The sequence below is a fragment of the Thermobia domestica genome, chromosome 3, assembly GCF_964235325.1.
Source record: "Thermobia domestica chromosome 3, izTheDome1.hap1.1, whole genome shotgun sequence".
NCBI classification, from domain to species: Eukaryota; Metazoa; Arthropoda; class Insecta; order Zygentoma; family Lepismatidae; genus Thermobia; species Thermobia domestica.
Genome location: NC_137456.1, coordinates 123,986,086 through 123,999,365, shown reverse-complemented (window position 1 = coordinate 123,999,365; position 13,280 = coordinate 123,986,086). Strand labels below are relative to the sequence as shown.

The 13,280-nt window shown below is 36.0% G+C and overlaps 1 protein-coding gene across 2 annotated transcripts in view; it reads left to right on the top strand.

The window, feature by feature from the left end:
• LOC145680699 (CD63 antigen-like) overlaps positions 1 to 13,280 on the top strand; it is a 317,291-nt gene that overhangs the window by 46,776 nt on the left and 257,235 nt on the right. Inside the window, exon 2 of one of the 2 annotated variants that reach the window (XM_081751614.1) lies at positions 12,805 to 12,960. The exons of the other annotated variant lie outside the window; for it this stretch is intronic. Coding sequence (XP_081607740.1) covers positions 12,805 to 12,960 — 156 coding nt within the window. The remainder of the gene's footprint in view (positions 1 to 12,804; positions 12,961 to 13,280) is intronic. 2 annotated transcript variants of the gene reach the window in all.

The window sequence follows — 13,280 nt, the reverse complement described above, 5'->3', positions numbered from 1 at the left end:
TCAAAACCAAATTATTGTTTTTGAAAAGTAGTGAGGAAAATATCGCACAGAAGATATACGCAGCAAGACGAGAAAATCAATATCATTCTGATTTTTTAAAAAGAAATGATTGCTCATATATTTATTATTCTAATCTTTAATTAGTATCGATTTCACTTTAGCTCTTCATTTTCATTAGCATCACATATCGCACGTAAAATTGGAACTTGGTTTTGAAGAACCAGTTACAGTACTGAATTTCCTATGACCTTAAGACTGTATAATAACCACTCTTTGGAAGATGTATAATTTCAAATGATTTTTTTTAGAGCGTTAAGGAACGTTTGATGAATGAACTCCTTCCATAATGGTAAATGACCGTCTTAGAAGTCCCATAGTTATGTCAGTTATACCCTTTTGTTTAAAGGAGATAAATGAAAGTGCATGGTGATGGAATTGCTAGCGGCATGGATATACGGAGCGGGAGATAATGGGAGAATAAAGATACTGGAAGATTACATGACATTGAATCGAATGTGATCCTTTAAATGCGAGTATAAGCTTCCAAAAACAATACATTTTATTTTAGTCTAGCTCTTCCACCATGGACTTTTATATCTCTTATTTTTACTCGTATTATAGTAGACAGGGTTATCATACATCCCTTTTCGACGGAGACAGGTCGGGTACGAAGGTCCTCGTGCTGATGACCATCGCCAGCGTCCTGATGATCTCGTTCTTATGACCATCGTCCGTGAAATAATATCTGTATTTCTTTTGTAATAAACAGTACAAAATAAATAATTTTGTAATAAACAGAACAAAATAAATAAAAATACAATTTAAAAAGTAGTTAACAAGGAACCAAGACAACCTGATAAGTCGTTAATTACCGTTGAGTTCATTTTTCTATCCACTTTTCTGCCTTAACTTAGATTTCTAGGTAATTCAAATTCTGGTCACACTGTAATTTCTATGAATGCCAACACTGAAAATTCTTTTGATTCGTATTTTCGGGTGTAGAATAACATTATCTATTATTGTGCTAAGGTACATTTCATTATCTCTTTTCACTTACGAAAACCAGGCAAAAGAAAAATTGTTAGCTTTTTTTTTTTTTTTTTTTTTTTTTTAATGATTTTTAGTAATCTGCGACGCGATTACCATTCCCAGTCTCAACATTGGCTAACACCAGAGTTGGTTGTTACAATCCAAGGTAACTTGCTTCGTAGGTGCAATTTTATTCAATTTCGGAACTTTCTGCCGTTCATTACGATATAAAAGTTCGATTGTATCATTTTCAACGAAAGATTATACGCCTTCTCAAAATTTCATGAGCGCAATCTGTGACTTAAAACCAGCCTGTGGGCAAAATTGATTCTACCGGTTTACATTTTTTCCCTATTTCTAATAGTGATAACTTTTCCATCCTCTATTCTTTCTTATCCTCAATGTAGTATTTTATTTTTTTTTTTTTTATTTTTAACGTTATACGCTTTTACGTTCTTAATATACAGTGCTCTAGAATATTGGTAGAGCCGCCACCTCATAGTATATAGCTGATAGGGCAAATATAATCTTTAAATCTAACTGTAAGACGTGTGTTTCTTTCCTGAAAATCATTACTGACACATCAAGCAGGAGTTAAAAGAACAAGAAAAGCTCTTATGTTGGGCAGGTACTAATACTGTTCATATGTCATGACATTTCCGGTTTTCTGTTTTTGAAAAATCGAATATATGAAAATCGATTTTCGGTTTCAAAAAGTAAAAGTAATTTTTGGTGTTGAAAACAGAAACAGGTTTTTCGATTTCAAAAACTCAAATCGATTTTTCGGTTTTGAAAAACTGTTATACATTTACACGTGCCATAACACTATGAGAAGAGCTGATATGAATATAAATGGAAGGAAAGGTATTGCAGTATGTCATAACGGCATTTCATATAACATACCGTACTCAATGCCGTTAACAAATCCCTTCGGGGCATCGGCGAAGGAGGGTAATTTTGTGGCCTCCTAATAAGAGAATATGCTACAGTGGAGGAGCGTATTTGTAAGCCCAATCAGGAAGTTATGTTGAAGAATAACAGTTGAAACTTAATTTTTTTTTGTCAAAAGGCGTAACAATGGACCCCCTTGAGTTGATGTATATATCTGGTTTCCTGGTTGGTTCTCCAGAACATGGGTGTCGGCAGGGGGGTCGAAGGGGTCGGTCGACCCCTGGAAATCTAGTTAATATTGTGAAGATATGTGTATTTGGACACATAACGAAACATTTTATTTCGAACTATGTGGCATTTTATTTTAAAACTCATTACAGTGAAAAGCATAATCGTTCATTTAATGTTGAATCACTTTTCGATTTTTTTTCTTAGTTCATTTGCTTTTCCTACCAGGAAGTTTTCTTGCTGTCCGTCATTTCTTTCTTACACTTGTAATTTCTCAATCAATAAAAACAACAGATTGTTTTCCTGTCAGCATTCCTATCATCACCCCACCTTGGTTAATCTATGAGCACGCACATCAAGACAAAAGACAGTCAGCGACCTAGGATATCAACCCGGAAGGAACATCGAACAGAAACCTTTGGGGCACTTTTGAAAAGGTAGTCCGGATCGCGAGAGAAACGGATCAACATGTATCAATTGAATCAAAATGGGGGCACTTCCAGAATCTGCGTAGAACTGACAATTCAGTACGTGATGAATAGCAATGTTGCCGGGTGCATGTAAGTAAAAGTTTTATCATGATAATTTCAAAGTTTCTTTTTAATTGTTTTCAGTAATTGCATAATATAGCCAGATCCTTAACACAGCTTTTGATGCACTGAAACATCAGCACTGTTGCCAAGTCAGAATGTTAATTTATGAAAACTACGTTTTCCCTTGTAACCCCTTACAGAGGCCTCATCCGATTCCCACCCAACCAGGTACATTCTAGGAACGTGCCATTTAAGTTCCATATGTACCGTTTACGTACCTGGTACTTGAAAAATGTACATTTCATATGCATAGCACGTGTCGCTAGGTACGTGCCTTTCGAGGAATTTCTGACACTTGAAAGGTACTTTTACATGCTTCACTGGAATGTGAGGAATGTGAATGGCACATACCCCATGTACCATGGCATGGTTGTGCGTAAGTTGCTTCGTATTGCGACTAGGGTTGCCAATTTAGCCACTTTGTGACGAGATCTGGCCATTTTGAGAACGTCGTTAGTCACATAATTTCCAAAGAGCCAATAGTGGCTTTTTAGCCATATGCTTTTCACTTCTATAGCCACTTTCTGAGTTTAGCCACATTGTAATATATTGTGTGTGTCATTTTGCAATTTTCTGCAGTGTTTTCTTTCTTCTTGCATGCAGTATGTAATAAGCAAATACATTACATACAAAATTAATATATTGTCAGTTATATATGGTGCTTATTGGGAAAAACACTCCCCAAAAAAGTTCATCTTAGACTGGAGAAATGGTTATCCTTCCTTTTCCATTATTATTTGGCTATGAAACAAATGCCGGAGACATATACAACCGCTATATACAACAGTGTGGTGTTGGAATGTGTAATGATTAGGATGTGATGTTTTATTTTATTTTTTTGAAAGTTCAACACTTCCAATGTACCCGTAAAAATGTACTAAAGAAATAGTGCCCATGTTTTTTAAATATTCAATTAGAACTGGACAATCTACATGAAATTTGCAATCGATCAGTGAAAACGTCATCTTTCTAGAGCCTGTAGTTTCTGAGATCTCATTGTCGAGAAACATATATGTGTATTTTAAAAGAGCTCCAAAGATGGCAGCACAACTCATTTGCATGTATTTCGGGGAAGGCTTACTAAAGGCAAAGGCCTTTGAACAATAATTTAAAAGGATAAACTTTGTGAAAAATATTTATTTCAGTAATTTATTTAAACTACACTCTTTTAAAAATATTTGTCTTTGTTATAAACGTGAAATCACAAATAACCGTAAATCAAAGGTTTGAATGCTAAGATTATAGGTTAGAGCTCGGTCGCTCGTAAATGTTACTGTAGTATTTTAATAGATAGTTAAATTGCCACACAGATGCCGGAGGAGAGCATGTATTTACAGAGTTAGTTGCTTGGCTTTTTTTAAAAGTACAAGCTTCTAAATTCGAACGTAAAAATGAAGCGTTAAGGTTTTAGTATTTAAGTACTCGCACCCCCAGTTGCATAGCACTGCCCTAAGGAACATTACTGACATGCCTAGTACATTCCTGGCACATGCCAATGCCAAGTAAATGTGTCAAGTACATACACGGTACGTGATATACACATAATAGATACATTCCTCGGTATGTGTCATGCACGTACTTTTGGGCGGAAGTAACCTTATTCCTTACATGTGTATTTCACATGATTGCTCTATTCACGTACCTATCATGTACATTCCAATGTACCTCGAGGAACATTCTTTACACATGATCTGTATGTACTTGTGTTGGGTGGGTTAGTTATTGGTGGAATGAAAAATTATATTTTCCACTCCATAGTTTCCAAGCTACTCCAACTATACAAACTGAAAATTAACGATAGAACATCAAAGTCATTTACGTGACTTGTAAAAAAAAAAAAAAAAAAAAAAAAAAAAAAAAAAAAAATTACAACTTCGGTTACATCTGGCGACACTGTGTGGTTCCTAGTGTACTTCAATCGTTGCTTCCTAGTTTAAAAATTTATACAAGAACAAGGCTTCGTATTGGTATAACCATTGTTTGTGTACCACTTCCGGTTCAAAAGTTCTACTATCACAAACTCCGGGTTGCATTGGACACCCTGTACTAGCGATTAATACTAACTTTAAGGTATGCAGAATGAACGATAAAAAGAACGAAAGGAAATACAAATAGGGTAAATTTATTTTTCTTCTTGCAGTACGTTATCGACACAGGGAATAGAACGCATTTCCGCGTACACCAAAGGAGCGCGCGCTAGCCACCAGACCAGTGGGTTGTACGATTTTGATGTGTTTGAGATTATTTAATTACACCAACAGAGTATGAATTCCGATCACAGGAGACTTACATTATATATATATATATATATATATATATATATATATATATATATATATATATATATATATATATATATATATATATATATATATGCGTGTGTGTGTGTGTGTTAAAATTACCTTGCTAAGGTCGTAGGTAGAGCAATATAGCACACAGGATTTACTTTTCTCCTGCAACCTTTTATTATAAAATATTTGTTATATACAATATAACACAAAATCACCATAACTGTGGTCTTAAGACCAATACAAAGTTCTATATGAAGTTTGGGTAAATAGGTGTTCCTAGAACCAGGCAGCCAAGGGAAGGATTCCCACAAAGCTCTAGACAAGCTAAGTGGAAGTAGTTTAGGAATTCTCAGTGCTCGAAGTAAGCATAGAGAGGTTTGTGTCTTGAAGAGCTTAGGTAAGCTAGGTGGCAGAAAAAACACAGTTTCAAGCAAGCTAGGGAAAGTTACAGTTAATTTTTTCAGAGCTCCAGGTAAGCAAAGAGAGTAGTTGAGCCTCAACAGAGCTCCAGGCAAGTTAAGTGGGCAAGAGACCTCAGAGCTCCAGACAAGCTAAGATGCTTTTGTTAGGTTAGTTCTCTCAGAACTCCAGACAAGCTAAGAAAGAAGATTTGATCAGCCAAAACTGATGTCCATGGAGACGTTACATGGTGTTTTATACAATGGTGGCACTAGTATTCCTCTTCTGTCACATGACCTAATGATGGTGGTAATTCCTGTCGTCTGCTTCTTGTAGTAGTTACAGTAAAAGAACACGTGGTTTTGTTTATAAATAAAACGCACACATTGCTGTTTACAAAAATAGACCACGTGTACAAACACACACGCACACACACATATCTATCTATCTATCTATCTATCTATCTATCTATCTATCTATCTATCTATCTATCTATCTATCTACATATATATATATATATATTAGGGTGGGCCGAAAACGGCCGAAATTTTTTTTTTTTTTTTTAGAAAATTAAGATTGAGTACCGTGCAAAAGTTGTATAATGTTATGTTATGTTTCCTCACCAAAACAGAGCAGGATTAAAAGATATTTAACCGGGGCCCAGGGGCCCCAAAGAACGTTAATTTTGAAAAAAAAAGTAGCCAGCAATGAAAACATTAAAATATATTTTTTAGAAAGTTAAGTTTGAGTACCATGCAAAAATTGTATAATATTACGTTATGTTTCTTCACCAAAATAGAGCCGGATAAAAAGATATTTAACCGGGCCCCGGGGGCTCGAAAGAACGGTAATTTCGAAAAAAAAAAAGTAGCCAGCAATGAAAATATTATTAAAATATACTTTTAGAAAGTTAAGTTTCAGTACCGTGCAAAAGTTGTATAATGTTATATTATGTTTCCTCACCAAAACAGAGCCGGAATAAAAGATATTTAACCGGGCCCCGGGGGCCCCAAAGAACGTTAATTTTGAAAAGAAAATAGTTGTGAATAGTGAAAATATTATTGAAATATATTTTTTTTAGAAAGTTAAGTTTGAGTACCGTGCAAAATTTATAATGTCATGTTTCCTCACCAAAACAGAGCCGGATAAAAAGATATTTAACCGCGCCCCGGGAGCCCAAAAGAATGTTAATGCTGAAAAAATATGGTTGTGAGTAGTGAAAATATTATTGAAATATTTGTTTTCAGAAAATTAAGTTTGAGTACCGTGCAAAAGTTGTATAATGCTATGTTTCTTCCCCAAAACAGAGACAGATAAAAATATTTCAACAGGCCCTGCGGGTCCGAAAAGTGTTGTTATTTTTTTTAAATATATATACCATTATTTTAAGTATGTATGAAAAATTGGTTAAGATTCCTAATACTTTAACTTGACCCCAGGATTTTAAATGTTCTGATCTGATGTGCAGCTCTTCGCCTGATTGGTGTTTAGTAGATATAATAGTACGGACACAAATACATAAGGTAAGGTTGAAAACTTGACCAACAAACACCAAACCAGCGCAGAACTCACCACGTGGAGATGGCTACACAGCGAGTTCCTCCCACCACCCTCCTTGGAACAAAATATTGAGATTTATGTCCGAAGCTTGGTAGATACTTTCGTGCTTCCAGTTTTGCGCGAATATAACCGTCTCGTGCAACACTACCGCATACTTCTGAAGAAGATTCTGTTACTACCTTTAGACACTTCTCCAAAGCCTGCGTGTGGAAGGGGAACGTGACAAACTGAAACCTCCTCTTTTCCACAATCATTTCGGTTGGTTCTTCTATTGATACGTTAGCCGAAATTGGAGGTTTCGTTACTATTATTACTTCTGACATATTCTTCAGTGCTTTGTCTATTGCAATTGTCAATTAGATCTATAGTTTGGTATTTTCAGCTATCAAAATAGAGACCCTTAAAATTAGTAGCTTTACACTGTAGACGGTTTCTTTTTTCTTTTTCTTTTTTGCTAGTTTCGTACGGATTTTGTTTTTATCTACTACCTTGTCTTAGTTAGTTTTGTTCAATAAATTCATATCTTCTAAAATAGCGGATACAATTTTAGCAGCCGACCTATTCGATATATCTGTTAAATCTTTTGCGGCACTCATTTGTTTAGGGCTCACTATTGTTTATTTAGGTTTACTTTAGATTTTATTCTCTAAACGATAGCTCCATGCGAACTCTTCATCGTCTGAATTCGGGGTGGAAGCGCTTAATGTATGTTCCAAGTACGGGATTGAGACTAACGATTGTAACCCTCTTGTAATTGGTACCGCAGCATCATAATCGATCTGAGTGTCATGCTTTCTTTTGAGCCTATGGGTTTCTGCTTTATCTACATTGCAACTCGTCATTTGTCTCTGATTTCTCTGATCTAATATGAGCTCCCACTCCAAAAGCGGTATATAATTTGATTGACCACACTTACAGGTTAATCTATCGCAGCATTTGCAAGAGAAAATATCACATAACTTCTGAGCACCGTTCTTAAATTTCTTTAATTTGGCTCTTAATGGGGTATATCTCATTTCTTAATGGGGTTAATGATCGTTTTGCATATTGAGTTGTAATTCAAAATCATATGCTTAATTCGAAGTCAAGACAATACAGGAAGAGAGGCTCGCAGCCATATTGTTTCTAGTTTATTTGAATTCAGCAATGTAAGCGCCGCCTTCGGAAAGCCAGTGTTATGTATTTTGCATCCAGATGCGAAAAAATGATATTCTCTTAAAGTTTGAGAGTTCTGAGGTGGGCTCAACACAAAGGTTTTTCGTGTGTTAATATGGTAGTTATGAAAGTTAGTTAAGCTCTTAGTAGTTATTTGCGTATATTGAAACCATGTATTTCATGTTTTATGTATTAATAGTATTGTGTGGTAAAATGTTATTATTACCTAAAACCATTTTATTTGAACAAAAAATTAGGAACTTTAGGGCCACGGGGGCCCGGTTAAATATTGTTTTAAAATCAACATATTTGACATGGCTTCATTTCGTACCAATGCACAACTTTTGATAACTACTCAATCCTGAATATCTGAAAAAAATTTTTCGGCCCACCCTAATACTTTATAATTGATTTGATAAAGTTTAATGTGCAAATGAGTACATGAGAATCTTGTTCATATTAACTGTTTTTTTTAAATATTTTATTTCTTTATTGCGAAAAAGTGGAAAGTAAAGCAATTGAGGAATTATATTTCTGTAATTTAAGTTTTTAAATATATTTTATTGCTAGGATTATATGCAATCTTTTAAACAAATAGTTTTATTCAATTTCTTTTTTTTAAAAATAAATAAATAAATATTTTTATTGTTTTGGGAAATTGCGAACATATAGCCTATTTAAAATGAATCATGCACAAAGACGCTACTAGACACCACTATGACTGGTGACGAACCATGCGTATATTACAATACAATAATACCCAGTTTTGTGGCTATCGCCGCATCGCATTTAGTTCACACGATGCTTTTCTGGAGTTAGTTGTTAGCGATCATAACCACCGCTTAAATATGCCCTCATGTTCCCACTTGTATCGCTATTTCTGAGAATATGATTCAAAGCTTTTGATTTGAATGATTATCCGCTCTATTCTAAGAAGTTTCGGATGTGAAATAGAAGAAGCTCTTTTTCGTGAAATAGGTTTTCCGCGACGGAATGATCCGCGAATTGCAGAGTATAATAATATATTAAAAACCGGAGAAATCAAGTTTATTCGCATTCTGACACTGGTTTAAAACAAGAAGAATTTCGAAAAGGATAGTCCAAAGAAGATGCTCAAAAGCTTGTTCACAAAGAGATTTCCCTGCTCCTCCACGTGTGTAGACACATCGAATCGTGGTCGACGAGGACGAGAACTTCTTTGCATAGTCGATACTGGCGAACTTCAAGTACAGGACGCATCCTGGATCCCGGAAGAAGATATCGATGTCAGTTCTTTAGATCCTGTTTCACCTGCATCTTCAGGAAGTATTTCCTCATTGCCAATCAGTAGTGATCTAAAAGAACAAGTGCAATCTCTTTGGAAGAACGACAATTTACGAGGGTCACTACGAAAGTTTTGAGATGTGAAATAACTTACATACTTAAAATCAATTTAACACTTACATATTCTCAAAGTATTCACCATTACACTGTACAAACTTTTGAATCCTCGAAAACCACTTTTGGAAGCAGTGTTGCCAGTCTTTTTCTTCACGTGTTGAAAGTTCATTCTCGTAAGCCACTACAGCTTCTTCAGGGCTGCAAAATCTCTTCCCTTGCATGCGATCTTTGATCCTGGGGAACAGGAAAAATCACACGGGGCCAGGTCAGGGCTATACGGCGGATGAGTCATAAGTTTGACCTCCGTAGATTCTAAAAACTGAATTGTGATGTTGGCCGTATGTGCGGACGCGTTGTCATGATGAAGCAGGATACCACGCAATCCAGTTCTTGGACGCCGTTCCCGAAGCTTCTGAAACACTTCTGTTAGGCAAACAGTGGTGTACCACTGAGCAGTAACAGTCCTTTGTTCTTCAAGTGGAACAGTTTCAACATGGCCAGATTTGGAGAAGAAAGTTGCGACCATCTCCTTCGTCACACTTCGCGGTCGCTTCACTTTCGTGGGTGGATTTTCGTCTGGAAAGATCCAAACTGTAGACTGGCGTTTATTTTCAGGGTCAAATTGATAGATCCAAGTCTCTTCACCAGTAACAATGTCAGAGACGCGTCGAGAATTGCCTCCATCAAATCTTGCAAGCATTTCTTCACACCACTCCACACGCATGCGCTTCTGCTGTTCAGCCAAAGTGTGAGGCATCCAACGAGATGAAACCTTCCTGAGCCGAAGATGATCATGAAGAATTTCTGTTACTGCTGGCGATCCAATGTTCACTGTAGATTCAACGTCCTTGAAAGTTGTTCGAGGATTTTCTCGAATCATTTGTTCCACAGCGGCAGTTTTCATCTGACACAGCTGTTGCCGGACGTCCAGCTGTCTCTTCATCTTTAAGTGATGTCCGGCCTCTTCTGAATTCACCAAACCAACCAAAAAATTGTAGCACGGGAAGGAGCAAGGTCCCCAAATGCCCCCTGCAAACTGCAAGGCTTTATGTCTCGTTCAAACCATTTTTGAAATCGTAAAGGATCATTGCCCGAAAATGTTCCCTTTCGAGCTTCATTCTAGACAACTGAATACTGCTCACATCAACAAACAAGTGAAGGGGATACGGTCACGCCGATAAGCGAGCAGTGTTGCCAGATCTACTGATTTTGCAGGAGATTTCCTGCTTTTTCTACGTTCTACTGATCTACTGCGAAAGAAAATGAAAAGTGAACAATCTCCTGCTTTTTCCTTACTTCGAGAAGTTGAAGGAATATATTATTATTAATTCCTTGAATTAATATAATTGAAGGAATATATAATTTTCAATGTTTCCTCTCATAAAAAGATGAAATTTCTCTGTTATAATACACAAAGCTCTGCAGAGCATCGTCATCTTCTATATGCATTATGGTTAACGTTTTTATGACTTTCTGTAAGATTTACAAGTAAGTGTTGTTTAGATTGGGACTTGGGTTGGAAGAGTGGCTTAGATCATTTCTCCACGATCGTTAGCAAAAAATCGTCCTACGCCACGATCACGTGGGTCTGTACCATATAGCTATGTTATCGTTACGTGAATGAAAAGACATTTTCCCACTCCACTTTGCTCTTTCGCTACGTTTTACTTCACACACGTGTGTATCAAATAATATTAATATAAATCCGGACTTTTCCCTTTCATTTGCTCAACGTGGTTCATCGGAAATGAATTCTGGACTGCTTGATTTGACTACTGCCTCCTTAGTAATGGCAAATTTTATTGCCCCCTGGATTTATATTCAAACGCTACCACTGTATGTGTCTACTGCTTTCTCCTGCTTTTTATCTTCGAATCTCCTGCTTTTCCAACTGACTGTTCTGGCAACACTGTAAGCGAGGCAAGTTGAAACTTGCTTCGCTTCTTCGCTCTGGATACTACTACCGAACGCAATTGTTGGAATTCAAATACTGTGCCACAACAATGCGTATCTCAAAACTTTCGTAGTGACCCTCGTATAACATCGAAGAATTAAGACTAGTTAATTAAACAACCTTATGGATTTAAAATATTATTACGATACTACCATTTTCTAATATTTTGATTCGTTGTCGAAAAAAAAAACAACTACAATTTTATTAAGAAAACACGCATTTTGTTGTAAAAAGTCTTACCATTAAAATTAGTGTTTTTTTATTTAATAACCCCTCAAAATAAAGAAAATTGGTGAAAAACAAAAATCAAAAAGCGTTACGTGACAGAGGGGGAGAAAGGGTTCAACCTTGCGTTGCGAAGTGTGACATACGGTGTGGGGGTAAAATTGGTTTAAAAAAGATATAGAGTTACGTAATATGTGAATAAATGGCCCGTAACAGAACTAAAAACAAAATTCAAGCATTAGCACGAAACAGAAATTAAATTATAAACGTTTGTTTTAGTATTGTATAATGAAACAATACACAACATATATAACCATGTCACAATTTTTCTAATTCACTGGAGACTGTACTGCTTGCTTTTCATGAAAGAAAACCCTTTAAAGAAAGAGGTAATGACTGCTTATGTAGAAGAAAAGAAAATGAAGGAGGGCAGACAATGAGTTCAGTAGATACGAACAAAATGAAGGCTAGTACCCTAACTAAATAAATACCTTTGAACAAATATTTAAAACATAACTTGGAACACGTCTGTTATAAGTTAAAAGTCATATATGGATAAAAAGATTCAATATGTCAACAAAAATTTTCTTGTAGGCCTTATATCTGGAGAACTACATATAGTGTAGCCAAACCCAAATTATCACTTAACTCAGTATGATGTGCTTTTTTCGTAGAAAATACAAAAACTCGATTTAGGAGCCGTTCAAAAATTCTGAGGAACCGAAACCCAAAACTTGTGCAAGATCGCATTCTTTTGATTCATTTTTAATTTCCTAATTATTATTCTTTTTACATTATCTTCCCTGAAATAAAAAGAAAGTTTTTTTTTATTCTGCTCCGGAGCATCACTCCTCCCTTAGAAATTGTGTCGGAGCGAACCCCTGGTAATGTGGTGGATCTATGCTTTACATTCCGTGCATTAAACTCTCCTCTAAATTGTAAATAGCATTAGGAGATTCAGTAGTATAAGAATGGTCAAGATCATCTTCTCGAGTCTATATTATTAATGCTATTAGTGATTTTGTAAGGTAATTATTAACAAATATCTAAACATTCTCTCTTTTTTCTTTCTTTCTTTCTTTTTTTTGTTTGTTTGAAGTCCGAATTAGCCCAACAAATGGCTAAAACTGGGCACTTCAAGATAGTTACTGCTACACTTAAAACTGAACTTGAACTACCTCCAAAATTTAGTGCACAGGAGCAGTGCCGCCAGTGCGTAGAGTTGGCAACGTTGATGACTACAGGAGCTATTGTGGTAAGTCTGTATAATAGAATGTCCCATGAAGTTCAAGAAATTGACTTATCAACATTTGCAGAAACTTACTATTCTACTGTCGCATCGTCAAGAAAAGTGAATACCCACCCAGTAGTGCGTTTACCATCACACTGTGCAATGGATCCTGGGACACTGTAAGCTAGCGTCCTCGCCTACCATGATATTTTTCAATCCTTGGAATAACAAAAGTGTGCTAATTTTAAAGGAGGAACGAGCCACGTGAGTGTCTTATTGTGGTGAATTACAATCCCATTACTCACCGAAGATCAAACTGTCCCCATTGTAGCTACGTATAGATA